The sequence below is a fragment of the Pogoniulus pusillus genome, chromosome 16, assembly GCF_015220805.1.
Source record: "Pogoniulus pusillus isolate bPogPus1 chromosome 16, bPogPus1.pri, whole genome shotgun sequence".
Lineage (NCBI taxonomy): Eukaryota > Metazoa > Chordata > Aves > Piciformes > Lybiidae > Pogoniulus > Pogoniulus pusillus.
The window spans coordinates 6,783,811-6,811,368 of NC_087279.1; the positions used below are offsets into that span (position 1 = coordinate 6,783,811).

At 49.3% G+C, this 27,558-nt stretch overlaps 1 protein-coding gene across 2 annotated transcripts; it reads left to right on the forward strand.

Moving 5' to 3' along the window:
• On the forward strand, positions 1-20,708 carry CARD19 (caspase recruitment domain family member 19). 2 transcript variants are annotated; one of them, XM_064156275.1, is made up of 6 exons: positions 1-83; positions 10,197-10,339; positions 12,144-12,297; positions 16,157-16,216; positions 18,285-18,356; positions 20,266-20,708. In XM_064156275.1, exons 1-6 carry the CDS (start codon positions 65-67, stop codon positions 20,376-20,378), a joined length of 561 nt encoding a protein of 186 aa, XP_064012345.1. In that variant the 5' UTR covers positions 1-64; the 3' UTR covers positions 20,379-20,708. The 2 variants fall into 2 exon arrangements, with proteins under 2 accessions (XP_064012345.1, XP_064012346.1); XM_064156276.1 differs by lacking the exon at positions 1-83 and adding an exon at positions 2,895-3,087.
• Positions 20,709-27,558: the final 6,850 nt, after the last annotated feature.

Genomic DNA, 27,558 nt, shown 5'->3' on the forward strand with positions numbered 1-27,558 from the left:
GCAAGGAGGAGAGCAGCGCAGCTGCCCCGCCGGCGTGCGCAGCACGGCCCCGTGAAGCCTATGGATGATGCTCTACAGGACATGTAAGTGCGTGTTTGAGACGGGAAACTGGGGAGGAATGACCGCTCTGGAGAGCTGCAGGGACATAAGCGCGGAGCCAGGAGCGGCAGTGGCTCTGGCGGGAGTGGCCATCCCCTTGCTGCCTTCTCTCTTGCTTTGTCCTTGTTACAGTCTGTTTTTATAAACTATTAGCTCAAACTTGCTGAAAGGAGCTTGGTCTGTAAGCTGAGCTTTGAAGAAATATCTCATTGTATCTTCTTAAACACAAAGAGGGACTTTGTTAAAGGGACTGCCCGCACTGTCTGGATTTAATTTGCTCTTAAAGCGATCCAGTCCTCTTCAGCTGTGGGAAAATGAGAACCCGTATTGTGTTTTAACAATTAACAAGCAAACACTGCATGCCGATGCTGCCAGGACAAGGGTAATATTTAGTAAATCAAATAATTCACGCAAATAAACAAATCGGTCGGGTTAGCGGGGGGGGGGACAGCAATGGCTTTTGTGATTAGCTAACCAGGAAATGCAGCTGCTGTCCTTCAGGCGCTGAGGAAGAAACCGCAGCTGGGCAGGGCACTCAGCTCGGGAGACAGCAAGCTGAAGTGAGCCACAGACTTTAGGAAACGAGCTGGGCTTTGCCGATGCCGCCGCCAGCAGCAAGCGAGAGCTTCCAGTGCTGCCCAGCCTACGAGCCCTACAAATCAGCTTCACTGGCCTCAAAGGCTGCCAGGGTTCTGCAGCGCCGTCTGCGTAGAGCTCATCGCTCTTAGTGGTACTGAGCATGTGTGCGCCCTGCCTGGCTGTGCTTTTTGAATGTCACGGATCATACCGTGTATGTGCCTCCCCAGGGACGTGTCCCATGCATGCCGAGGAGTGTCCCTCTCCTCTGCCGCAGCCGTGTGACTCCCCGGGGACCTCTTTCCAAGCCAAGACTGAGAGTGATAACGGCTGTAAGAGCCCTGCATGCCATGGGCATGAGTAGGAGATATATTTAACTCTTCATTCTCGTATCATTATCCGAGTCTGTAGGACGTAAATATCCCCAAGCTGCGTGGCACTGTACACCGCTGCCTTCCTGAATGATTGATTTCCACTTCCACTTCACTTTCAGTGCTGGGAAACAGACTGCAGGGGAAAAAAAAAACAAACATTTAAGATTTATATCAGAGATCTGGGTCTGTGTCACATTAGGACAACCAGGTTGTCAGAGCCCTGGTTTAGTTTCCAGTAGTGACTCCAGGAAAACTCTTTAGCAGAGCACAAAATGCACTGAAGTCTCAGGGGTACTGAGTGGCTATAAAATCAAATCCTCAGCACTACAGCTGCTTGTTAGTACTAGGCACCACCTCTGCTGTAATACTTTAATATACAAATGAAATGATCTTAAAAATACACAATGAAAGGACTTAAAAAATGACCATTTCCTTTCCACAAGGTGCCCATTTCTATTACTACCATACACTGCCAAAAATCGCTCTGATGCAGGCATCCTCAAGGTCTCTATGTGCAGTCACTTTTAAATCTCTCTTCAAGCTGTTGATGAAATCTGGATTCCAGAGGGTAAATGGAAGAAACTCAGGATGGTTATACTCTATTCATCTTCCCAAGGGCATGCACCATAAATGTGATAGCATTTGGTAGTACTAAAAATATTTCGATTAGGGTTGTTGGGGTTTTTTCCCCCTCATGTTCTTACACTTCCTAGAGATTAAAGAAGCTGCTTTCATCTGTGGTATGAAGGTACAGACCAACATTTTCAAGAGTGAATGCTGAGGTGGAGGTATCTCATTTGTTAATGGAAGTGCAAATAATCTTAGAGCAGTTCTGATTCCTTCACTGGAAGGGCTCCCAAACACTAGAATGGTCTGCCCTGGGCAGTGGTGGAATCACCATCCCTGGGGGTGTTCAAGTGCCATGTGGAGCTGGTGCTTAGGGACACGGTTTAATGTTGAGCCTTCAGTGCTGGGTCAGAGGTTGGACTGGATGATCTTAGGGGTCTCTTCCAGCCAGATATATTCTGTGATTCTGGCTATGCTCACTAGGAAGGTCTCTGCAATGAGCTCCTCAGAGCCATGGTACTGGGATGGAATGCTGCTGTCTTTGGAGAGCAATGCTAGGCTAGAATCTGTCCTCACAGGGCAGGTTGGACACCAAAACCAGAGGTGAGAATATGCAGCTATCTAGGAGAAAGTGACATGACTGTGTGGCTAAACTTCTAGCCCAGATGCTGCCCCGGGCCATGCTGGAAACGTCCTGTATGGCCCAAGCACGGTCTCTGGGGCTGGGTGCCACACCTGCCCCGTGGCACCACGAAGCTGCAGCACTTGCAAACTGCCAGCAAATTCTCTTCTCGTTCTGTTTGAAACTCCCTAGGCTGTCTGGAGCCCTGTCTCACAAGAGGGTGCACAGCGTGTATCCAAGGCCAAAGACAAGTCCTCGCTAAATCCTTTCCTGCGTCCTCTTTGGGAACTTGTGCAGACTTGGCTGACTGCGAGGAACTGTGCTTGCTCCTCGGACTTGAGAAGCCTTTGCTCAGATTTGCCCTGTGCCTTGCAAGTGCGTGTGAGCAAACGCGTGCGGTGCTGTAGCAGGAGGAGAAAGTATGCATTGCCTAGGGATGCGATGAGAATACAGACAGGGGATTCTGAAAAGTTCACTTGCTTGTGGAAAAGTAGACTGTGGCGTTACTAATCGAACCGTGGCGTGGCAGTGACTTGTTTCACACCCCGCAGCTGTTCCCTTTCAGGCTGCAGAACGCCCTGTGAGGGGCCAATGCCGCGGCTGCACCTGAGGGCAATCAGCCCTTCCACAGCTGTCAAGGCGAGAGCAGAGTCGCAAGATGAGGTGCGGAAGCACCTGGCGAGGCCCCAGGCGCGCAGCTCCTCTTTGCCGCCTGCGGCAGCGTCTCCTCCGCGCCCAGGAGGCGGTGCCCGGCGCTCCGCACCGCCCCTGCCCCGGCCCGGGCCCGGCCGCCGTCCTCAGCAGGAAGGCCCGCAGCCAGCCGGCGGCCGGGTAGGGCCGCCATGGTCGGTGAGTGCGGGGCGCAGAGAGCCCCAGGGTGACAGGGAGGGCCCCGGGGCACCGCCAGTGGGACCGCTTCAGGCAGGAGGCGGCAGCGCTTCGCGGTGGGCTCTGTGACGAGAGCCACCCGAGCGTTACCGCGCGTTGCGCAAGGGCGGGTGTTTTGGTGCCTGCGGCGCCCCGTACTCGGGCCGCGGCCAGCGCGGCTGCTGCGAGGGGATTTCATGGCGGGAGCCGCGGCTCGGCGCTGGGCCCTGGGGTGGCTGTTTTGCGGGTGGGTGCACGGCGTCACCCCGGTCCTGTGGAGCGGGCAGCGCCCGGCCGTGCCGCCGCCAGCTTAGCGCTGGCTGCGGGCAGCTCTGCAGCGTCAGCCCGCAGGCTGGGCCCGGCGGTTCGGGAAGCGGCGGCGGGTGCTGCGGCGGCGGGCAGAGCCGGTTCGGGGACTGTCTGACCCTGCGGAAGGCAGGAGCGCGACGTGCGTGCTGCGAGGTGCTCGCCAGACCTTGGCACACCGCCCCGTGTTATGTGGCAGCGAAGAGAAATGGGCTGCTTCTGCCCAGTTTCCATCTTCCGCTCCTCAAGGTCCTGCCCCCTGCACGGCGGTGCACGCAGCGCGCCTGACCGCGGGAGGGGCCGCCCTGCTTTAGCCGGCGTAGGAGACTCGGAGAAGTGGGAATGTCTCTGAACAAATGGTACGCTCCAGTAGCAAAAGCATTTTAGAAGCTGAGCACTGCGTTATTATTTGTTATGTTGTGTTTTTCAAAGATAATTCAGACAGAGATGAGATACTGACCTGTTACAGCTACCTGAAAGCACGTAGCCAGGTGGGGTTGGTCTTGTTGCAGGAGGAGAGAGCCTCAGGTTGCACCAGTGAAGGTTTAGATTGGATATTAAAAAAAAAAATACACGCCAAAAGGGTTGTCAAGCCCTGAACAGACCCCCCAGGGCATCATCCCTAAAGGGATTTAAAAGCTGTGTAGATGTGCTGAGGGACATGGTTTAGTGATGGCTTGGCAGAGCTGGCTTAACATTTGGACTCGATGATTTTAAAGGTCTCTTCCAGCTGTGGTGGTTCTGTGATTGTATGACTTGCTTTCAAAGGCTCTTGGCTTCTGGTAACTAACTTGCCAGTAGCACCAACACGTGGCAGTAGGTGAGGGTGGCTAGAGAGGGTGGCACAGCACCTTTCGATGCTGTATTGCCACATCCATCCCAGAGGAGCTAACCAGTTGCTCATCATTGGGGTGCATCTGGTGATCTGCAATCTGGCCCTCTTGGACCATTTCTCTGCAGAAAGATTTCTGCTCATATCCTCAGAATCCCTGTTTAGGCCCTTCAAAAGGAAAAGCCAAAAGCTTTGTGTTACACTGTTTTTTTGGGGGGAGAGACATTTTGTGTCTCTTTCCATGGATTTCATGGCCATACATGAACGTCAGCTCTCTTGCCTTTGAGATCATTCAGGAGTTTTACAGGAAACCAGGACTTGTGTTTGTGTTGCTTAGCAGGTACCGTTGAGGTTTCTGGGATGGATGCGTGCAAATGATGAGTGTTGTCATGGAGCATGCCAGAGAGATGTGTTGGGTTTTGTGGCTGCTGTATTTGAATTTATCTGCTTGTGATGTTCACTCCTGTTTGCTTAATAAACTGAGGGAGGTGTTAAGGAGAAAACAAACTGAAGATGGAGTGGTGTCAGAGACGGTATCAAGAGTCCTTGCATAAACATAGGTGGAGTTAATAATTGGAAGGTCTGCCTGCCTGAATTAAGGTGTTGGCTCCCAGGGCCCAAGCGTGGGTGAGGGCAGTTGCAGCACGGTGAAGAGGGGCTGATCACGCACGTTTGAAGTGCAGCCAATTTGTTGATTTGCTGTGGTAAATATCAGGTGGTGATGCCAACCCCAGCCTCAAGTGGCAGGGCTCCAGGGCCATGTGGTTTTATCCCAGAGGGGCAGCAAAAGCAGATCATTGAGGAGGGTGTGCTGGGGAGGCTGTGAGCAACAGAACCCCGCTTACAGAAAATGGCATGGGGTCTTCTATGCTAAGTGTAATTAAGTAATTACAAAGAGGCTTTTGATGGCCGCTGGAAGTTGTGCTTTGTGTTATCAGTGCGTTGTGCTGGTGACTAGTGATGCCTCACGGGGACCAGATGCCCCAGCACAGGCCTATGAAGCAGGAGTACCAGCAGCACAGCACTCATCTGACATCCTGGCTGCTGCCAAGGTCTGGCATGCCAGTGCCTAGGTTAGGAGTTCTCTGACAAGCTCCCTGTGAACACATTCTGCTGGTGAGTTCGGAAGGGCTTTAGAAGGGTGACTCTGTTGTCCTTGACGCTTCCCCTGCAGGCGCTGCAGAAGGCAGTCTGGCACCTTAGGGCTGCATGCAATCAGATTTTTTGTGAGCCTTGTTTCTTCCAAGAGCAGAATACATTTCAGCAGCCTTAAAATGCCAGCACTTAGTATAATGGCTGGGTCATTCTGCAGCTATTGCCAGCAGCTGAATTGCCCATCTGGAAAGGAAGAACAGCATTTTATGAAGGGCTGCAGTGGAGGGGGGGTTCATCTGCAAGTGAAAAATGACAAGTGTTGCTTTGTTACTGTCATTTGCTGCTTGTGCACTGATCAGCAGTGATTTCATGTGGTTTATTCTCTATTTGAGGAGCTGCTGGGTGCAAATAACAAGTTCTCTCTTGCCTTTCTTTGATACTTTTTAATGATACCTGCATTTTCTTCCCTTCTGTGTGCCTGGTCAGGTGCAGGCTCTGTGTGTGGGTGTGGTGTGTGTGCAATTTATGCCAGAGGCTGCTGGTGCTCTGGAGAAGAGACGGAAGCGGTTTGTCTGTGGTGTTCCATGGCCTTAGAGCAGTTCTGAGTCAATAACATGAAACCATTAGTCATGTTTTCCTCTCAGCCATGTTTCCAAAAGCAGTTGTGGAGCTTCCTGTCAGGCTCTTTGACAAGTTTACAATTCCTAGGAGTAAGGAAAACATTGGCCTTTTTTTAAGCATCCTTTAGGTTGGCTTCAGTGACGTGGTGTGAGGTGTCCCTGCCCGTGGCAGGGGATGGGAAGTCCTTGTAGTCCCTTCCAACCCAGACTAATTCTATGATTCTGTATATTGGCCAGTCTCAGCTGTCCATGGTGTCTCTGTTCAGTGAGGCACTGCCAGCAGTGTCAAAGCCTGCAGACTCCTCCATTCCAGCTCCATGCCTGAGCAAACCTGTGGCTGAGTCCAAAGCCTGTGGACGAAACTAAACCCAGTGAGATGGATGTTCTGGTGGAGAAGGTGTAACTGCAAGAACACCAAATTACAACTTCAGAGCTAGATGCAATCCTCCTGCAGGCTGAGGGTGTTAAAATGCCTGTCAGTGGCACGCCTGTGCTGCTATGTCTGGTAAATTGACCCAGCTGTGCTGCTCTGAACTTTCTAGGCCAGCACTGGCTAACTTTAATGTTGGGGTGACTCCTGCTTAAAATCAAAATCCTCTTTGCATAAAGGTTTTATGTTTTCCTTGCAATAAGTGTCATCTCTTTCAGGCAGTGAGATGTAACATATCCCAGCCAACCACTCCCAAAGCTCTCGAGGCCTGACAGCACATCAGCAGCCTTGCTGCAGCAGTAAAGTTACCTGGTTTAAGGTTTCTGTTATTTGAGAATGTAAATAATGAGAGTGTTCAGTGTTAAGAAGCTGCTGCACAAGGGCAATGATTATAAAATCTCATAGCAAGGACATCTTTGTCTCCCCATAACTGGGCCATGGCTGGCAGTGTGTGCAGGCAAGCGTGTGCTGTAACCAAGCTGCCAGAGCTCCTGTGGCAAGCTGGGCACAGGAGAATTGTGTGGCGGCTTCACATGCATGTGTGCTTGCCAGATACCCTTATCACTCCAAAGCAGGGTGCCACCTTCCAGCTGCTAGGATTGGTGAGGCTTTGTTTGCTTGCTTTACATTAAGCAGGTGGAGCAGAGTTCTGCACTGGGAGTGGTGCTGTTGGGAAGTTTCACTTCTCTGGTCTACCCTAAGTGTGAATGGTGTGGGTTGGGCAGAGACTTCTCAGAGTCAGAGGCAAAACAAAAGATTTTGGAGGAGAGAGGTGAGATACTGAGAGTTAAATCTGTTCTGCCTTTATGTGAGGTAGTGCTGAGCTTGATAACTGCTCTTCAGGAAACTTGTAAACCTTGCACTCTCTCCTAAATACTGACCTGAAGCCATTTGGAGGAGGTTCAAGTCTGTGTGAGAATGGAGAGGAAGCAGGCTGTGCTGTGGGTGCTTCTGAAAAACGGAGATCCCATGTGATGGGAGAAGCATCTTGCAGATGCCCGAGCCAGGCTTACAAGCTGTCCTTGGCAGGCACAGTCTGGCTAGCAGCAGCCAGAGGGGGCAGGAGTTTCATCTCGTTCCCTTCTCCTGCCCTTTGGCTTAGATGGAAGCAAAGAGAGCACTCCTGAAATGTCACAGAGGCTGACTCCTGTGACACGATGCACCAGCAGAAAGCCCCTGCTCAGGCTGGGGATGGAGTCCTCCTGACTGCTCAGCAGGTGATCTTGGCTTAAGTGGGATCAGCTGGTCACAGCTAACTTCACTGGTGTAATTGCTGCTGCTAAGACACCTGCTTGTGAGTGCAGGAGTCAGTAAGGACAGGCAGCAGTGGGGTAGGAGATGACACTCGCAGCCTCCTATTTCCCTTTGTGTGCTCTTTCTGCCGGATCCTTGTCGCGCTTTTAGCGCTTGCTGTGGTTTGTTGTTTGAGTGTCACAGCGGCATTTGAAGTTCCGTGGCTGTGCTAGCTGTAAGACCCCAGTTTAATGCGTGTTTTGTGTAAGTTTCAGAAGGTACAGAGTTATTGGTGGCACTGAAGCGTCACTACAAATCATGTAGCTGAGACAGAAGGAGGGGATGCTGCAGGGAGTGTGGCACCTGAGTCCTCGGAGAGTATTTGCATCGACGGCTTCCCAGTCTCCCGTCCTTGCCTCAGTCTTTTGTCTGTGCTGATGAGCTCGTCTGAAGAGAGGTTTGATCTCAGCCCTGAACCGGATCATGTGGAACTCCTTACAACAAAAGGGAGCTGCACAGCGACTGTCAGGGCTGTGTGTTTCTGACAGTGCACTAAAAAGCTGCCCTGACAGCAGGCTGGGGAAGAAGCAGACAGCAGAAACCAGGGAATCAGATGCTGTCAGAATGGGACTGAAACCCTCCTTTGCTTGTAGACTCACAGTTCTCTGTACGCTACTATAGAACCCTAAAATGGCTCAGGTTGCAAGGGACCTCAGAGATCATCTACTCCAAGCCCCTGCCATGGGCAGGGACACCTCTCAACTAGACTTGGTAGCCCAAGGCCTCAACCAACCTGGCCTTGATTCCCTCAGGGAGGAGGCATCCACAGCCTAGCAGCTTGTTCCAGAGTCTCACCACCCTCCTACCGACGAGCTTCGTCCTAACATCCAGTCTAACTCTGCTCTCTCTCAACTTCAAACTATTCCCCCTAGTCCTGTCTGTAGACACCTCCTCTAGGCTGAATAACCCCAGCTCCCTCAGCCTGTCCTCACAGCAGAGGTGCTCCAACACTTGGATCATCTTTGTGGCCTTCTCTAGACTTGCTCCTGTTCCCTGTTGTCCTTATGCTGGGGACACCAGAACTGTACACACACCAGTAGATGTGTGACCCCAGTCATGACCTAGAAGGAACACGAGCTGTGTGTAGGTGCTGTGCATCACACCAAGGTTTTGTGGGTCTTTTCCTTCTTTTCTCTTCTCTGAATTGCAGGGCATAAAGGTTGAATGGTTCTGTATTTTCTGGTAGCCACAACACCATCAAACCTCTGTAATTCCTTTAAATGGGGAAGGTGCTGCTGGTGGTGTTCTGTGTTTGTTTTTTGTGCTGCTAGGCTGTGAAGTGCTGACATGTGAACACTTCAGACATGGCCATAGACATTCTCTTCTCTAAATGTGATAAGAGCACAGTAACCCCTGCAGCCAGCCTCTGCCCAGACCTTAATCCAGGGGCTCAGGAGGCATCTCTAGGGAAGGCTGTGCTCCGTTGCTGTCAGCTTGGAAGTGGTGCCTAAACCAACAGCAGGTCTGCATTTGTGTGTTTGCAGAGGTTTGATTGAAAAGAATGTTGCTTATTTGTGTGTGTTTTGGAGTGTATGTCCACGGTAAAAACAGGCTGCTCTTTGAATGCCCCTAGGGTCTCCCTGCTGCTGTGTGAAGGCAGAAGACCCTCCCTGATAAACTTGATGGCTCTTAGGCAGAGATGCTGTTGCTGGTATTCCACTTCTGTCTCAGTCTGGGCAGTCTCTGCTGGGCAAGTCAGACAAAAGGCAGCAATGAACTCTTGGAGGGTTGGGTGGTGTTAGGGCCGAGTCACTGCAGCTCAGTCAGCCCCTGGCTCTGCCTACTTGTATGAGATTCTCTGTGTCCTTCCTATCCCACCCCCTGCTGAACCACAGTAGTGAGTAGGCAAGACCAAGCCTGTGCTGCTGTGTGCCACTGTCAGTAACAGGCACAATTAGAAGCCAAATTCATGTCCTCCTACCATTTGATATCAGAGACCTGTGCCTATTTACAGATGAACATTGATATAAAACATTAGTCTTAAACTCTATCACCTGACTGGATGAATGATAGAAAACTCATTATCAGTGGTTGATTAAATGCCCATCACAGAATTGTTTACGTTGGAAGGGACCTCAAAGATCATCCAGTTCCAACCCCCTGCCATAGGCAGGAACACCTCCCACTGGAACAGGCCACTCAAGGCTTCATCCAACCTGGCTTTGAACACCTCCAGGGAGGGAGCATCCACAGCCTCCCTGGGCAGCTTGTTCCAGTGTTTCACCACCCTCACTGTAAGGAACTGCTTCCTAACATCTAATTTAAATCCCCTCTCTGCCAGTTTAAACTCATTACAGTGCCTGACATCTAAATAGAGCTGCCTTCTGCTGGGAAGAGACAGGCAGCCTGATGTCAGGGGCTTCAACTGATGTCTCTCTGAAAATGTCTGTGTGCCATTTCCCTAACAGACAGTTCAGCTTTCTAAGATGAGATGGTGGTGGTCATTCTGTTTGAGCTATTTAACCCTTGTTAGGAAAATGAACCGTTTGCTAATTGCTTTGTTGTGTCTCCCCAGATCAGTCGTACTGGCAGCGGCTGCAGCACGACAAGGATTTCCTTACAAGCAACAGCCGACTGAATGAGCAAGTGGTGGATAAAATTATTCTGCAGCTTAACAGAGTCTACCCCCAAATCCTTACCAATGCAGAAGCTGAGAAGGTAACTTGGTGAATTTGTATTCTAATCTCTCGAGTGTTGCATTGCTCTTGTGGGTCAGTAGCTCAGCTGCTCTCTTCCATACTTGCCTCTCGGTGCCACATGCAGCCATCCTTCCTCACCTCGTGCTTGCTGACCAGTTGTGTCTGGGATCTCGTGTTAGAGGAGAAGTCACAGGGCTGGCACGTCCTCTGCCAAGTGGTCATGGGAGAGGGCACTTGCAGCAGCTTAATGCCACGGCTGCTGCCATAAGGTCTGATGCCACTCATGCAGGAGCACCCTGTCTTGTAACCACTGTGTCACAGTACTGCCTCCACTGCCTGACCAAATGCCCTGCATGCCAGTCTGGGTGTGGGGTATCATAGAATCAACCAGGTTGGAAGAGACCTCCAAGATCATCCAGTCCAACCTAGCACCGAGCCCCATCCAGTCAACTAGACCATGGCACTAAGTGCCCCATCCAGTTTTTTCTTGAAGACCTCCAGGGACGGTGCCTCCACCACCTCCCTGGGCAGCCCATTCCAATGGGAAATCACTCTTTAAATGAGAAAATTGTGTCTGGCTATGTCCACAGAACCACCTGTATTAGCTTCCTCAGGTTTAGCTGCTGCTTGATGTGACTGTAAGTCAGTATTGGTAGAGGAGGGGGGCATTAGTCCCACCTGCAAGTGTGGGAGCTGTGGAAAGTGGATGGAGTTAGTAACATCTTCCAGTGATGATGGTATGTCTGCAGCCAGGCTGCCTTCCCTGGCATGAAGCTGGTTTTAGGCAGAAAGATGTTTTACATTTGCTCAGAGTGAAAGTTAAAAGCTTCTCAGATCTTACTTCTAACAGTTGGAACTTGCCCTCTACTGACTTCCTTGTCTGCACACATCTCAGTGGCATATCAGTGTTTGAACATTAGGAAAACTAGGGCTAAATCTGTCATAATCCAACTCCATAGAGGTAAAGAGTGTTTTGGTGTTGTAGAGAAGTGCTAGATCATCAGCTGATTCAGTGTAGTCGACTCCTGGCTAGTGTGACATGGACACTCAAAGAACAGCTCATTCCTAAATGCAGATGGAATCCATGAAGTGTAGCTTGTGAGTTCTGCACTTAGCAGACAGAAATGAAAGGCTTTTGCATAGAGCCAGGCAAGTTCCTGTCAACACTGTTGTTTGGGAAGCTTGCAGTCTCAGTATATCCAGTAAAGCTTGTGGGAATTGGGCAGAGCAAGGAGTGCTGTATAAGGTGTGCTGCATTCCTGCCCCCCCGCGGTGCAAGAATCGATCCTAAGTGCAGCACAAAGGTTATCTGCTTTGATGGGAATGGCTCTGGGTGTTTTCCCAGAGTGGCTGAGATCACTCTGATGTGTCTTTTCTTGGTAAGGTTTCCTAATACTCCTTACATCTTGGGCTACAAAGTCCTTCCTTCTGCAGCTGCTTGCCATGCTACCCCAGTCAGGAGAGCTTGTGCACGTTGCACTGGGTTTGCAGCAACTAATTGTGCTGGAAACAATGAAACACCAACCTCGGGGTGATGAGCGCTGCAATGCTTGCAACTAAGGTCAGCAGTGTGAACTTTTGGGGCGATCATTACTGGGCAACTAAAGGAAAACTTGAGAACATGAAACTTTGTTATAAGGTGGAGGCTGCTATGTAGTGCATGTGTGTCCTTTTTAGGTTCCCCCAAAGGGGACACCCTTTAGGTGTTTGTTTTTTCCTCTCTTTTACCAAATATAAATCACCCCCTAGCACACTGTAAAGTGGTGTAAAACTGACCTCCAGCCGCTGTGATCTCTCTTCTGATGTGTGCTTCTCTCTTACAGTTCAGGAACCCAAAGGCATCACTTCATACCAGACTATCAGAACTGATAAAGCACCTTCAAAAGAACGGGGATAGGCACTGCCAGGAGTTTTACAGGGCTCTGCAGATCAATGCTGAAGAGCTGTATAATGACCTGCCAAGCAGGAAAATCTTGAGTAAGTTGATTTGTAAGCTGAGTTGTGAATTTCTGCATGGGTGTATTACAAATGAATTTTGAATGATATTTAGGTTGTTTAAATAGTTTTTGGGGTATCCCTTAATTCCTTCTGACTGGGATTTCTCAAAAGTCATAAAGGGCTTCAAGTTTAGGTTTAAGTGCAACATGTAAGAGAGCAATATAGCTGCTGGGAAGGGTAGTTCCTTTTTCCATAGCCCTTGCTAATTAATTGTTTGCTTATTTCCGTTGTGTTTATCCTGACTTGCAGCACATGAGGACATTACAAGCCTCAGACAGGTGAAGTGTAAGACTCTGGTGGCCCAGAGGGTCTTCCCTCAGCCCATAAATCTCCTTGTGTCTAGTTTAACACAAAGCAAACATTGATAGGCCCTTGCAATGATGTGCTGTTACATTAACCCCACAGGACTTGGTCTGTGCAGCTGACAGACCTGGCCAGTGTCCTCAGAGCTGCCCCTGAGACATACACATCTGTGCTTCAGAAGGGCTGAGGCTCAAACAGATTTGGTTCTGTATTGCAGAAGAGCTCATTTCTGTAGGGACAAGTATCAAGCCTGGCTTGTCAGCCTTGGATAAAGCTTGCTGTGTGCTGGGGTTCAAGGGCTTTTGTTGTTGGGGTTTTTTTCCCTATCTAATGAAGTGGAGTAAACAATGGTTCCAAATGTGTGGGAAATACACTCGGGCATCCTGAAAGGACTTGAAGAGCTTGAGGGAAAGCTGCCACATTTAGGTTAATGAAGCTGCAAAGAGACTGCAGTTTAAAGAATCCTTACGAAGTATCTAACAGCAGTAATGCTTCACCTGTCAATTGATTTCCTGTTGTAAAAAAACTCCACAGTTAGATGCCAGGGGAAATTTTGAAGGTGTCTGTAAAGTCCAGTGAGATCCAACCCAAAAGTCCATACCTTTTAAAAAATCAAAGAGACCTCTTTTATTTCTGGGATGAAAATGGTGTGTCACATGGTGATGACCTTTGAAGATACTGCACTTTGTGGCTGTGTTTCATCTTTCCATTTGAAGAAAAAGGAATTTGTGTCTGCCCAGCACAGACACCTACTGGTGGAAGACTGCACCATTTGCCTCCCTGCACAGAGAGGTTTCAAGTTACTTCAGCTCTCAACATCCATACCCAAACCCTCTTGCAATGGAAAAATCTGGGCCCATCCCTGCCTCAGAATTTCAGATGAGCATAGATCCAAATTGCTGGCATGGTAACAGCTTAAAGGCAACACTTCTGATCTGATCTTTCCCTTGAAGAAGTCATGCCCTTTGAAGGAACAGGTTCTTGAATCAAATACTCTTAGACCTATTGGTTTTACTCAGCTAGAGCTCAGGAGCAACAGGTTTTTCTGGCAGCAGACAGCCTTTATTAACAGCAACTTAGAAGTCTTAGTGTAGTCACTAAGAATAAGCTTTCAAGAGTCTCTGGTGGTTACAGAGTAACATCTCTCTTAATGCTGAGTACCATTTTGTACAGGCCATTTCTGAAAAGGTGTTATTTCAACAGCCACAGTAGCCAAGGCCTGAGTGCATCCCACACAGGCAGTGTCTGTACAGTGGATATGCCCAAGTTCAGCAGCATACTTGAACAAGCATAGCTGTGACTGAGCTCATGCACAGCCATCAAGCTTCCCTTGGAAGGTGTGCAGAGATGAGCTCTTAGGCTGCCTCATGCCATTGTCATGCCTGGACAAATCAGCTGAGAGGAAGCCTGCAGAGGGTGTCAGATGAGGGCTTCTCTTTTAGCACAGACATGCCCCTGATCCATATGAGAGCCACATGAGGAGGCAGGGTTAGTGCTTCTCATATTCAGACTCTGCATAGCAAGGACATGCACTAGGAGTGCTTCACAGAAAGAAACAAAGCTCTTTGTGGTGACCCAATCCTATTTTGCTGCCATTGTGTTACCTGAAAGTACTTCAGTAACCATTTTAAGCATTAAATTCTCTCTATCTTTGTTACCATCCTCAGAATGATAATAATTTCAGTAACTGAGTTCAAATACTGTGACAGGGTGAGATTCTGCAGCTTCCTTTTATTGACTCAAGCAGGTCATTAATGGGATAGTTGTGTTTGTGTTTGCTGCTCCTTGTGAGTTCTCTAAGGAAAGCAGATTCCTGCATTCTGGGTTGAATAAAGATCTCTGCAGCACTGGACACAAAAACCACAAGCAATTTTGTTCCTAAGGAAAAGCTCCCTTTTCAATTAGAAGTGAATCTGAACATTTTACATACTGGAGGCATGATCATTCCCACCTCTAGCATCCCATTTTCATGTTACTCAAAGCAGCAGCAGTTGAATTTGTCAGATTTAGCAGAGAGAATTTCCAGAACTGACAGAGTTTGTCCATGTGAGGAAGAATGAGAGTGAAATGTTCAGCAGTATCTGGAATTCCCACTAGAGGGTAGATAAGGCACATGGCATGCACAGCTTCAGAGCTATTAAAGCTAAGCAGGAGATCCCAGATGACTCAAAATGTTCTTATTTCTCTTGATGCTGACCTAGAATCATAAATGGTCTGGATTGGAAGGGACCTCCAAAGGTCATCTAGGCCAACCCTCTCTGCAGTCAGCAGGAACATCCTCAACTACATCAGGTTGCCCAGACCTAGACTAGAAGAGTAAAGGATCAGATCAGTTCCACACAGTGACAGCTTGACAGAAGCACAGAGATTTTGCTGTGCTCTCTTGTGCAGTGTGAGGATTGCTTGGCCAGAACACATAGGGAGGACATCCCTCGGAGCAGGCAGGAGATGCAAGATTGCCATTAATACAGAGCATGCCCTGGGGGCTTTGCAACAGCCCTTCCTGCTTCGGTGGCTCTCCAGCTTTGCAGCAGAGTGCCTCAGATGCTTCTGTTCTGCTTGAAGGCTGCCCTGTCGCCCTGCTGATAGGGACCTGTTAAGCATGGAACATGGATGATCATCCTGACAGCAGGCGCCCATTGCTGGCTTGGTGTCTTCCAAGGCACCTCACCTAGCTCCAGATTGTCTTGTTGAGAGCAGTCTGAAATCCTTCCCTATTGACAGCCAAATTTGAATCTCTTTTTACTTATTATTTTAAATTCTTTTTTTTTAATCCTCTTGACCACAAAGAGGTTTGGCTAAAAGAGTTGGTTTGCAGATTCACCATGCATTAAAGGAAAGACATTACTGGGCCACTCGTGGTGACAACTTGGTGTTGCACACATGCTCTGCAGTGTCAACTCTATTCCTGTATGATACAGGCACCTCTGAAAGAGCTGCCCAAGGCAGAAACAGCTTTATTGTTGCTAACCACTCTTAAGGTCAACCTCCTTTTCTATTGGAATTGGCAGAAAGAGAGAGAGAGAAAGGTGATTTGCACTAAGTGTTAGCATGTAGTGCCTACAGACTTTGAAAGCAGCTCTTTGTGTAGCTGAGATAAATAATCTGTGCCAAGCAATTTGTCCCAAGTGCTTCGTCTGCCAGATGCGTTCAGGCACAGAGATTTACTCCAGAATGGCACTAGATGAAATTCCAGAGGTGTTTTCCCATTAGCACAGAGCTTTCAAAATAGGTTTTATGTATTCCAGTGAACATTTCTGGCATTATGGAAGGCTTAGCTCCTGCTTTCCTCGCTCAGGGAACAAAAGTGATGTTGCTCCTGTGGTTAGTGCCTAACTTGGTCAAGGCTGTTGCTGTAGCTGGTTAGAGTTGCCTTCAGACTATGTGCCCGTGTATTTTGATCAGCTGGGACTGGAGTGGAGGGGGTCAGATTGAAAGCCTGAAATGTGTTGTTTTGCAGAGTTTTGCACGTGCTGGTTGTGTTTGTTTGCTTGAGCTGAGCACTAACTTTCTATGTGTTGCTTTTTGTTTCTAGAAACCACAGATTCTGCAGAGATAGCCTCTGACAAGGAGAAATATATGCTAAATGACAGGGGTAAATAAATGCACTCAGTGTCACTGGATGGAATGGCTTTGCAGATGATGATGCAATTTATTTTATCATGTAATTTGCATTTAATGTAACAAATTGTTTTATGGTGTCGTTATTGTCATGAGTTAAGTGGATTTAATGGAGGGAAACATACTGGGCTGGCATTGAGGAGAGCAGTGCCAGGAAATGCAGGAGACTGTGGAGTTTAGTCAGCACTTAGAGTGGGATTTCTTACTTGCACTGTTACAGCTAAACTCTTCATTTCCTATTTATTTATGCAACACTTAGAATCACAGAACCATAGAATGGTCTGGCTTGGAAGGGACCTCCGAAGCTCACTCTCTGCAGTCAGCAGGGACATGCTCAACTAGATCAGGCTGCCCACAGCACTGTCAAAACATCACCTTGAATATCTCCAGGGATGGGGTCCCAACCACCTCCCTGGGCAACCTGTTTCAGTGTTCTGCTCCCCTCGTGGTGCAGGATTTGTTCCTCACATCCAATTTCAATCTGCTCTGCTCTAGTTTGAAGGCATTGCCTCTTTTCCTGTCACTGCAAGCCTTTGTAAAGAGTTTCTCTGCATCCTTCTAGCCCCTTCAGGTACTGGCAGGTCACTATTAGGCCTCCCCTTGGACAGCAGGGTCTGTTCAGTGGCTGCTGCTGTCATTTTGCATAAGACATCAATGATTTTTTTTCTAACAATACTTTGAAATTGTTACCCTTTTTTCAAGCTTTCAATTCAAGTACAAATCATTTGAAACCAAGGACAGAGAGGGAGACAAGCAAGGGTGAGCTTCAGGATATTTTCCTTAGGAAAACATTAATTTCCTTCCTTTCCTCTGCTCAGTGCCCAGATTAGAGGCAAAAGTTGTTTTCACTGAAAGATCATTTGAAAAGGAATTGTGGATCTGAAAGAAAGCTGAGGAATTTCCCAAGTTCCTGGTGAACACTTCTGTCATATAAGTTTATTTGATATTTTATTTAGAAATTTGGATATAATGATGGGAGAATAAAGTATTTTCTATGACCCATGACCTTTTGCCAGCTTTCCTTTGAGAGAAGACTGCAAGGAGGAGTAGAAACACAGCTGAACTCAGTCTCTTTTCACCTGTGTTTTGAATACTGACCCAAATTGCTGGCTGGATTTTTCACATCACCATTGTGACAACAACATAGCAGTACAGGAAGAACAGAGCAAGAACTTGGAAGTAAGGAAATGAAATAATTTCTGTCCTTACTGATGGTGATGAAAGAGTTGTCCTCAGATTGTAGATTTTCTGGCTGCTGGCCACCCTTGTTGGGAAATTACAGCTGAAAGGGCAACCAGGACCTTGCTCCTTTGCTGTTTATCTGATGTCAGCTCCACTGTGTTAGCCTGCAGTACATCTGGCTTTAAATTGGCAGGAACAGTTTAATTGTAGCCATATCCCTGGTGAAGTAGTGAAGAGGAACAGAATATAAGATATTAAAGAAGGAGGTATAGATCTTGATGAGGTTTTGACTGTGGCTCAGTATGAATCAGAAGGGTTTTACTGTACATTGATACTGAGCAGCAAAACTGCTAACAAGAGTATTGGCTTTTGTCATCAAAGTGGAATTTGTGGAACCTCTCTGGGGAAATCCCAGAGCCCTAAAAATCTGCTTCTGAAGTACTGCAGCCTCACATGGTCCACAGGCAAGGCACTGACCCAGCGGGGGCTGCTCATTGAGTAAAATGCTACAGTGTGGTGAGGTCCCAGTGGCCTGGTTACTCTCTTGCTGTAGTGTTTAAAAGGGGCTTTGCAGAAAGTTGTGGAGTGAGGAAAAACCACCTGTGGAACCTTGCACTCTTCCTAAGATACAGCCAGATGAGCAGAGGTGCACAGGTGTCAAAGCAACTCCAGTAAGAGTTAATTACACTACAGTAAATGTGCTTCATGGCACGTTAGCCACAGAACATAATTGTCAATGTGTTAGCTTCATCTGAATACACTTAATTATGCATATTAATATCAATTGGTGATTTATGAGCTGAGCTAAGCTTGCTCTGCTCTGCTGTGTGTTCATGGCTCTCCTTTCTGGTTTTCCTCAGGCCCAGTGTTTTTCCTGGCATGTTTCAGCGTTGCTGCAGGATTTGCCTTGCTCTGGTACTGCTGTCACTCAGGTAATCTGTGCCCAGTTTGCCCCCTTGGTTGCCTCCTTTGAGCTTCTGGACCTAAGGTGGTCACTGAGTGGAGCTGGCCATGGTGCCATCGTTCCTTAATGAGGGTGGGCACAGAGTGCCCAGGCAGGGTGAGGGGTGAACAATGGGTGTGTGCTGCACAGGATGCCACACACAGGGAGCTCGTTAAAGGCAGCAGTCATGTGAGCTCCTGTTGCTATAGCAATGGGTCAGGATTCCCAGCAGTCATGAGACAGACCCAGACCTTCTGACTTCCACAGCCCTTGGGAACTGGCTGAAGTGTGGCCACAGCCAGGGGTGGAGGATGCTGCCTCCATTTGCTGAGGCTGCTGCTCCTGTTGCTGGCCCTGGGTATTTGCTCTGCCTGTCAGCTGAAAGGCCCTGCAGCCAGTAGTGCAGAGCTCCTGCTCCTCTTCACAGTCCTGCCTTGCACTTGCCCAGCAGCGCAGAAAGTGTGTTGATGTGTCCACATGGATCAACTTCAGTGAAGCAGTGAGTCAGTGTTAGTGGGAGAGATCCAGGGGGAGAGAGAAGCTGATTCAGAGCTGTCACTTACTCTCAAGTCTTTGCATGGTGCTGTGGGAAGTGCCAGTCTTCATGCCATAGATGGGGAGCAGAATCCAAACTGCCATTTGGTTTAGTGCCTTCTACTCATTCCCCAGTCACAGTTGGATGTTGTTCTTTACTGGCTTTTCCCAGAGCTGTTGGCTGCAGAAGCACCAGTTCCTGCTTGTTTCAGGTCATGTGAGGGGCTGGGCTGTATTCCCTTTCACTCCCAGGTCAAAGTTCCTCAACTGGACTGTCCATGAACGCAAGGTTTATAAGGCTAAAAGGGAACCGTTAGGTCTCCAAAGTGTGTTCCCTTAGCTGCCATCACTTCCCTTCAGCAGGCTCAGTCACCAGCATTTAATAGAAGCACTTTCAGAAGAGCATTCAGAGACTGATACCAAAGCCCACAGAGAATCCATCACTTCCCAGATCCCAGTCAGTTGTCCACAGTGTTAGAAATGTGTGTCTCATTCTCAGCTGGGGCTGGTTTCATCTCTAGCCTATAATTTGTTAGGCCTTTCTCTACCTCATTGCAGAGCCCCTTAGCCCCTTGTTTCTGTGCCAGTTTTCTGTCTGTGGAAGTCCTTGTGCCTCAGGTCAGCTCTGGTTTGATTTCTGCTGTGATTACCAACTGATCACGTTTGGAGATTTTCTTTTTTTCCCAGTCTTTGAGCCTCTTTGCTGTGCCTGTGCAGTATCTCAGTGCCCCACTTCTAATAGGACCACCAGACTTGGATGCAGCGTTGTGGGTGCACACCTCCTGGTGCTGTGCTCTGTGTACAGCTGTCCCCTTGCCTGACTCAGTCATCTCTTCATGTGCCTGAACTTGGAGCACTGAATGATGGTTGTCATAGAATCAGTCAGGGTTGGAAAGGACCACAAGGATTGTCAAGTTCCAACCCCCCTGCCATGGGCAGGGACACCTCACACTAGATCAGGCTGTCTACAGCCTCATCCAGCGTGGCCTTACCTTCAGGGATGAGGCTTCCACCACCTCCCTGGGCAACACATTCCAGGGTCTCACTACCCTCATGGTGAAGAACTTCTTCCTAACACCCAAGTCTGAAACTACCCATTTCTAGCTTTGTTCCATCCCCCCCCAGTCCTATCACTACCTGACACCCTAACAAGTCCCTCCTCAGCTTTTTTGTAGGCCCCCTTCAGATACTGGAAGGCCACAAGAAGGTCACCTGCCTTGGCAGTTGAGCTGCACAATGCTGAGGGAAATGGGCTTTCCTCTGGGCTCCTTTTTTAAACCCATCTTTGTTTGCTGCTTACTAGCCAGAGTGAAACTTAACCATGTTCACTCTCTCTCTTTCCTCCCACCTTCCTTCTGTTGCAGATACCAAAGTCCCAGGCCGAGCCAGAAGGATCTTTGGCTTTGCTCCTATTATCCTAGGAAGACATGTTAGAAGCATTTGTATGTTGTATTTGGAAGACATAGCAAGAAATTGAGGCAGAGCTGCCTCTTGGCTTGCCTGTGCTGCCACGGGGAGACACCGGGGCGTGAGCAGCAGCGTGCCACACTCGTACCAAAGATGTTCTTAACTAGCTTCAACAGTAACTATGCTGCCTTAAGATGCATGCAGACCTGCAGCTGTGCCAGCCCTGCCTGAGGGGAGTGGGCCCTTTATTTTTGTACATGCTGATTTGAAAGTATTTATCATTTGGATAAAATGTGGTTTTAATATGAACTTTAAAATGGTATCCTGATGATCATGGGTCTTAAGCCATGTTTGTCTGGGTGTTTTATACTGGAATGAAGGAGCTCAGCTGTCTGAAGAATGCTGGCCTGTCTTTTCTCATAATGCCTTTAAGAAAAGCACTTACCCTCCCCTTCCCCCCACTCAAAGCCTTACTAAGCAATGGATCTCTATCTCAGGTCTGTTTGCTCAGAGCCTTTGTAGCTTCTGTGTGAGCTCAGGTGGGCACTGGCATCTATGAAGTTTATCAGGGCCAGCTGCCTTTGTGTATGCCTTGTACTTGCTGTGGTTTCTGATTGTCCTGTTTGTGCCTCATCCCCACCTGCCTTCTTCATGTTCACACCCAGCTGTTGGTTATGCTTTGAACATGCTGGAGCTGGTTCCCAGCCCACAGAGGGTCCTATGGACCGGAATGTCTGATCTGAAGTACTTGAAACTACCAAGAAGGTTTTTCAGATTGCCTTAGCTTTTAATTTTTCACTGAAGTGTTTTGCAGTCTTTTATATGTAAGAAACTGAAGTCATCCAAAATGGTTGCAGGGACTTAGGGGCCATTCCATGGGGCTTTTTTTCTGGCCAAGTATATATATAGGTACTTGAAGAGCTGGAGGTTGTTGATGTTTTTCTTCAGTGAGTTGAAAGCTGAAGAACTTGCAGAAACCATTGCGAGACTCATTCTTGAGGGAGGTGCAGGAAGTCAGGGCTGCAGGTGAAGCAGCGTGAGGTCTCTTAGCTTTATCAATCTAACTATACTGCCTAGCTCAGCAGAAATGGCTTTCCTGCTCCAGCTGGCAGGTGCAGTAGTTTTGAACTGGTTGTGAGAAATTACCTTTTTGATGGAGAGTTCTTCAGTTGCCTGCTCAAGAGTCTGAGGAACTTGGAGAGGCCATGTCCCTGTACTTGAGGAGAATGATGCTTTGTGGCTCTTCATTCACTGAAGAGGTGTCCAGATCAAATCAGATGTCACCTGAATGGAAGTTGCAGCTGTGTCACGAGTTCCCAGCTGGAGGATCCCATGTGAAAACTGAAGTAATTTGTAGTGGTTTGTTCAAAGTGGTCAGACTGAAAATTGTCTTCCAGCTTTACATTTAATTTGTGCTGTAACAATTCCATCATTTTCAGTAAGGACAAGTGCAGGGTCCTGGGGAGGAATAACAACAGGCACCAGTACAGGTTGGGAATAGCCCTGATGGAAAGCAGCTCTGTGGAGAAAGACCTTGGAGTCCTGGTGGACAGCAAGTTCTGCACCGGACAGCAGTGTGCCCTTGTGGCAATGGCATCCTGGGATGCATCAAGGAAAGTGTGGCCAGCAGGTCTAGGGAGGGTCTTCTCCCCTTCTACTCTGCTCTAGTGAGACCACACCTGCAATACTGTGTCCAATTTTGGGCTCCCCAGGTCAGGAGTGACAGGGACCTACAGGAGAGAGTCCAGTGGAGAGCCACGAGGATAAGACACCTGAAACCCTTCCCAGCCTGGCTGCTGCAGTGTGAAATGTGGGATGAGACAAATGCCATGTAAACAAAATCATACCCAGCAGAGCAGTTGATTCAGACTTCTCCCTGCCTCTGCAGCTCTTGCACCTCTTGGATCTCAGCTCCACAGGGATTCTTATTAGAGAGTAAAAGGTGACAGAGCTGAGCATGGTTCCTTCAGATCTGGCTAAGCACAAGGCTGTGCTGCCCTTGTTACACAGCAATCTGCTGCTGCTGCTGCTGTTGCCGTGCATCTTGGGAAGTGCTTTAATGATATTCTGTTGTTTTCACTTTGCCTTGCCTTGTGTTTAAGGTGAGAACAGGTTGGGTTTTTTTCTTCAGCAAACCAGCTCTAATTTACAGCATTTGAAGGGAAATGTTTCTTTACTGCTGCTTACCTGCTATAGCAGCCCCTTTTTATACTAGAAAAAAATACCTCTGAAATCTTACATCTTTGCCTTGAAGCCAACTTTGAAACCTCTTGAGAGGACTGGTATTCAGTCTTAACAAACATAAGGCCAGGTAATCACGACAGCCACATCCCAGTCTGAAGCAGAAACAGATCTGGCAGCTGCTGGCAGGTTCTGCTCAGCCTGTCCAGTGTGCTGCCCTTCGAATGGCAGCCTGAGAATTGTTGTCAACTGTCACTGGAACCTTATTTAGTCACTGGTGTCTTATTTAATCTGAAGGTGGGATTCTGCTGTACTTAAGGGTTGAAGGGGACCTTGCAGTGCCAGGAGTCCTCTCAGGTCCATAAAACTGCTCCAGCAACACAATGGCTGTGCAGCAGGACATAGTCCTCCCAGTTCCTTGAGCCCAGTGGCTTGCTTGAATCTTGAAACTATAGGGAATAGGAAAGCTTACTAAAGGCTGTGGCTATAGTTGTTCCCTCTCTGAGGTTGCTTGAGATGAGGATGCTTGTCAGGGGTGAAGAAACAATCAACAGGATGAGCTATCTCCAGGCTTAGTGTTGGGAGAAAAGAAGAAAAATGAGTCTTGGTTCATCCCAGTGGTGTTAAGTTAAAGGACCTGACAGCAAAGAGTAGAAGATGCTCTGTTCCTTTATCTGTGTTAGTTTTTAATCTGAAAAGTAAAAGCAAGGCTAGCTATAGAATTGGCATGTGCAGGTTGGGAGACATCCTTTTTCCTGGAGGACTTTTCTTTCAGGAGCTGATACCAAGGTTGAATACACTTTTCTCTGCAAGCACATTTGTGCAGCAGAGCTAATTCCACCTTCAGTTCCTGGGGGAAGCCTGCAGTGGACCTGCGTGAGTCGGGTCCTCTGAGGCAAGCAGGGTCTGGGAGGAGTCTCTCTAGCTGCAGAGTTCCAGCTTCCCTGTCCAGTCAGATTTGCTGTTTGCTGCTGAAATTCTGCTGGTGGTTAGGAATGTGCTTTACTTTGTGTGTGGGGAAGTTGTCCTGCCTGTGTAAAATTCAGTAGGTGTTTAGATGTGTAGAGAGTTGTTGTTGTGGGTGCTGTGGTTCTGGTGCTGTGAATGCACAGGAGCTAATAAAAAGTTCCCTCTTGGGCAGCTCCTGTGCAGGAAGGCAGATGTTTGCTTTTCCCTGCGGTGTGAGCAGCGCTGTGCCTTCAGCAGGGCTTTGGTCTTGCTGTCTGCGCGATGCTCTCCTGGAGGGCTGCCCGCGATTCTCGGGGAAGAGCCGAGGCAGAAGCTGTGGTCTCCGCGGTTAGCAAGCAGTGGGTTCCCTGCTACCTTAGCCGGCGCTCTGCTGGCACGCACGGACCTGCTGCCGCGCCCCGCAGGGACCCTCCCGCTCCCGGAGCTGTGCAGCTTGTGCCTGAACCCAGCGGAGAACCACGCTGCTGGAGACCTACCTGGCCAGTAGCCATCATCCTTCCCCTTCGCTTTCCCGAGGCTCAAATGAGCTCTTGGCTTTAACGTACAGCCGATCTACGCCTGTCTCGGCGGTGGCTGCAGGGAGGAGAGCTGGCCCCTGTGCCAGCTCGCAGGCGGCGAGCCCAGGCAGCCAAAGCGCTGCGGCGGAGCGCTGGGGCTGGCTGCGTGCGGAGGGCGCTGGGGGCAGCCGCAGCTCCGACCGTCCAACCGCGGGATCCCAGCTCCAGCCAGGCACTTGGGCGATGCAGGCGGCGCCTGCAAGCCCGTGGCCATTCATTCTGGGGCGTACCGGGCTGCTTCGTAGCTGCGGGCTGGAGGGCTCAGCGCTGCCGAGGCTAAGCTGCTCTCTCTGTTTCTCTCCTGTGCTGGGTTGGTTGTTGGCTTTTCTTTCCATATCCTGTAATGTACTGAAAGGATGCTTGGCCACAGCGCGCAGCTGTGGGTGCTTGTCAGTGTTGCTGCGTGTGCACAGGTGTTGCTCCAGAGAGATGCCCTGCCCCAGCCCCGCCTTCAGCGCTGCTGTTGTGCTAAGAAACACAAACATTTTGCCGTGCTTCCCAGGCCCTGTGTTTTGTAATCGTGTCTCCTCACGTCTGTCGTCTGGAGTTGTGTAGAAACTAATGGCTTTTTTTTTAAAGGGGGGTGAAGCTGACAATTCTATTGAAATAAACATCTGTACTGAGGGAAAATGCTGCCGGTGTCCTTGCAGTTAATGCTTTGCACTTCCTGCCAGCAGAGCTGCTCAGCACGTCTGCCAGCTGACTCCCTCCTGGGCTCTGCTCCCTGCTGGTTACGCTGTCGGTTTGAGTATTTGTGGCAAGAGCTTTAACGTTTTCATCTCCTTTCACAGAATCCTAGAATGGCTCAGGTTGGAAGGGACCTCAGAGATGATCTGCTGCAATCCTCCTGCCATGGGCAGGGACACCTCTCAACTAGGCTTGGCTGCTCAAGGCCTCATCCAGCCTGGCCTTGTACATGCCCAGGGAGGGGGTTCTTTGCCTCTTTTTTTCTTAATTTCTGCAGTGATCTGAAGTTAAACAGGACAGAGTGGTGCAAGGTCTGAGTGTCTTTTGGCTAAGCCTTGGTTTGCTGACATTTGGGTAGTCCACTGAGTCACTGCCCATCAGGCTTACTGCTGCTTGCTGTGAAGTGACTGACACAAGATTGATTAAGGATTACTTTGACCATCCAAAGCCAGACTTCAGGGAAGAAAAACATCTAGACAAAGGTGCTGATCTGGGCAGGGCTAAGGATCCTTCCAAAGCAATCTGGTGATGGAGAGACAGCATGGGTTGCATGTCCTGCTGCAACACCTTCTGTGGGGGTAAGAGGAACATTAGTGCTGACCTTCCTGTTGCACATGCAATTCTGTTAAACAGGAGCTGGACTGTCAGTGCCAGTGCAGGAAGACCTCTTGTGCAGATACCTGCTGATCAGCCAGAAGGATCTTTTGCCCTCTCCTGGAGTGTCTTTGCCTGACAGTTGCCCCCACACCTTCCTGCTGCTTGGTGTGTGGCTCTTTGCAGAGAGAGGGAAGGAGCAATTATATTACCCTGAGGACATGCTTGCATCTGTGCCGAGCAGACATGTGGTGCCAGGCACTGACACTGCAGCAGTCTTGCACCAGGAGAAGGGAGTGCTGCAGAGCTTTTCTCCGTGGACATCACCAAGGCTTTGATGTGAGTGGAAAAAAAGCCACCAACAACCAGAATCACGGAATACATCCAGTTGAAAGAGATCTCCAAGCTCATCCAGTCCAACCCTCGACTCAGCACTGCAAGTCAACAGTAAACCATGTCCCTAAGCAGCAGGTCTGCAGGCTCCTTGAAAACCCCCAGGGATGGTAACTCCAGCACTGCCCTGGGGAGGCTGTTCCAATGTTTGAGAGCCATTTCAGTGCAGAAATATTTCCTAGCATCCAGCCTGAACCTCCCCTGGGGCAGCTTGGAACCATTTCTGCTGGTCCTGTCCCTTGCTACCAAGGAGAAGAGGCTCTCCTGTCCTTGCGCCAACCTCCCTTCAGGGAGCTGTAGAGAGCAAGGAGGTCTCCCCTCAATTAAGCTACAAAACCTTTTGGTTTTGGGGGAGGAGGTGATTTTTATTATAACTTCACCTCATCTACTTCATAGGGACCTGCAAATATGAAACTGGTGGCTGGAGACGAGAGCCAGGCAGAGCATTGCTCTGCTCACGTCAGTGTAGCTGCTTTGGCAGCAAAGAGCGTTTCAGGCGAATCCTGACCTGCCCTTTCTATTTTGGAATGCAGCCCCCTGTGCACTGTGGTCGCAGGGAAAAGCTTTCTGCCGTGCTGCTGTTGGTAAATCTTTAATAGCACTGTGCCTAGGAAAACACAAACCTTTCAGCTTCAGTCTGTGCATCCTGAGCTGCTTACAGGGAAAGTCAGATGCCAGCAGCTGGAGTGCCACAGCACCTGAGGCCTGAATAAATGACTGGCAAGATGTGTCCTCATGGCACAGCTCACATCAAAGCCTCTCTTCTCACTGGCAAGATAACTTCATCACATTCAGGTGGGTTTTCTTTTTCTTTCAAGCCTCAGTTTTAACTCCCTGGGGGTTTCAGAGTGCCCAAGCCCCACAGTCTGAAGGATGCCTCATGCCAGCTCCAACAACAGCCTGGGAAGGCAGTGCTGCCCTGTCCCTGCAGCCGCCACAGCTCTGCGTTAACACAGAGGCAGGGAGCTGGGCAAGGCACTGCGAGTTTTCTAGCAGGAGCTGAGAACAGAATGCTTCTGCCTTTTTAATATTCCCAACTTGCCTTACACGTCTCATCTCCCTGTGGAGAGGAGAACCCCACCCACTGAGAGCGAGATTCCCAGGTCTGCCCTGGGCTGAGAAACAGGCTGGAGATCTTTGGAAGAGGTGTGGCACCTTGCTTGCATGGCTGCTCGGGCAGAGCTCAGCCCTCTGTCCCTCTCCCACGCCTCCTGTGTCCCGGGGTGACCTTTCCACTTGCCTGGCTGCTTCAGCACCGATTTGTGAAGGTTCTCAAGCTCAAACTGGACTCCGGGTACTTTCAGAGAGGGGGGAGGGGCAAGAAGTCTGCACTCTCAATCCTACCTATTCCAGTCTGGGGCTTATCCTGGCTTGCCATGACAACAGCTTTTCAAAATTTACAGGTGTCAAAACCAAAGAGCTGCTCCTGAGCAGAGCTGCTGCTCCCTGCTCCCTGCTCCTTGTCCTAGCTGCAGCAAGGGACAGAACTGCCTGGCTCCTGATGCAGTGCAGTGCAGTCATCCCAGACTGGTGCTTGGGATGCTGGCACAGGGGGAGCAAGGGGTGGCAGAGAGGCACAGGTGCCAGGCTGCAATAACCAGGAGTGCCTGGCTCTACTCACACTTGTTCTGCACATCAGGAGTGGAAAATCCAGAATTCATCACTACTTTCAAATGCAAAAATTGAACTCATTACACACAGGCTGCTCAAAGGTTCTGCTGGGCGCTTCTAGACTCCAAATGGGCACCTTCATACCCTCTTGGTAGCTTTTGCTTCCTGCCCCATGCCTTACAGAAGTTGGCCGAGTTCTGGTGGACTAAGGGCCAGCAGAGAGGACATTCTTGTCCCAGCACAGCGCACATGGGGCTG

Excerpts from the sequence above, each read along its gene's own strand:
- CARD19 (XM_064156275.1), top strand. Across the intron at positions 10,340-12,143 it reads CCAATGCAGAAGCTGAGAAG|TTCAGGAACCCAAAGGCATC; the intron begins GTAACTTGGTGA and ends TCTCTCTTACAG. Across the intron at positions 16,217-18,284 it reads ATATATGCTAAATGACAGGG|GCCCAGTGTTTTTCCTGGCA; the intron begins GTAAATAAATGC and ends GGTTTTCCTCAG.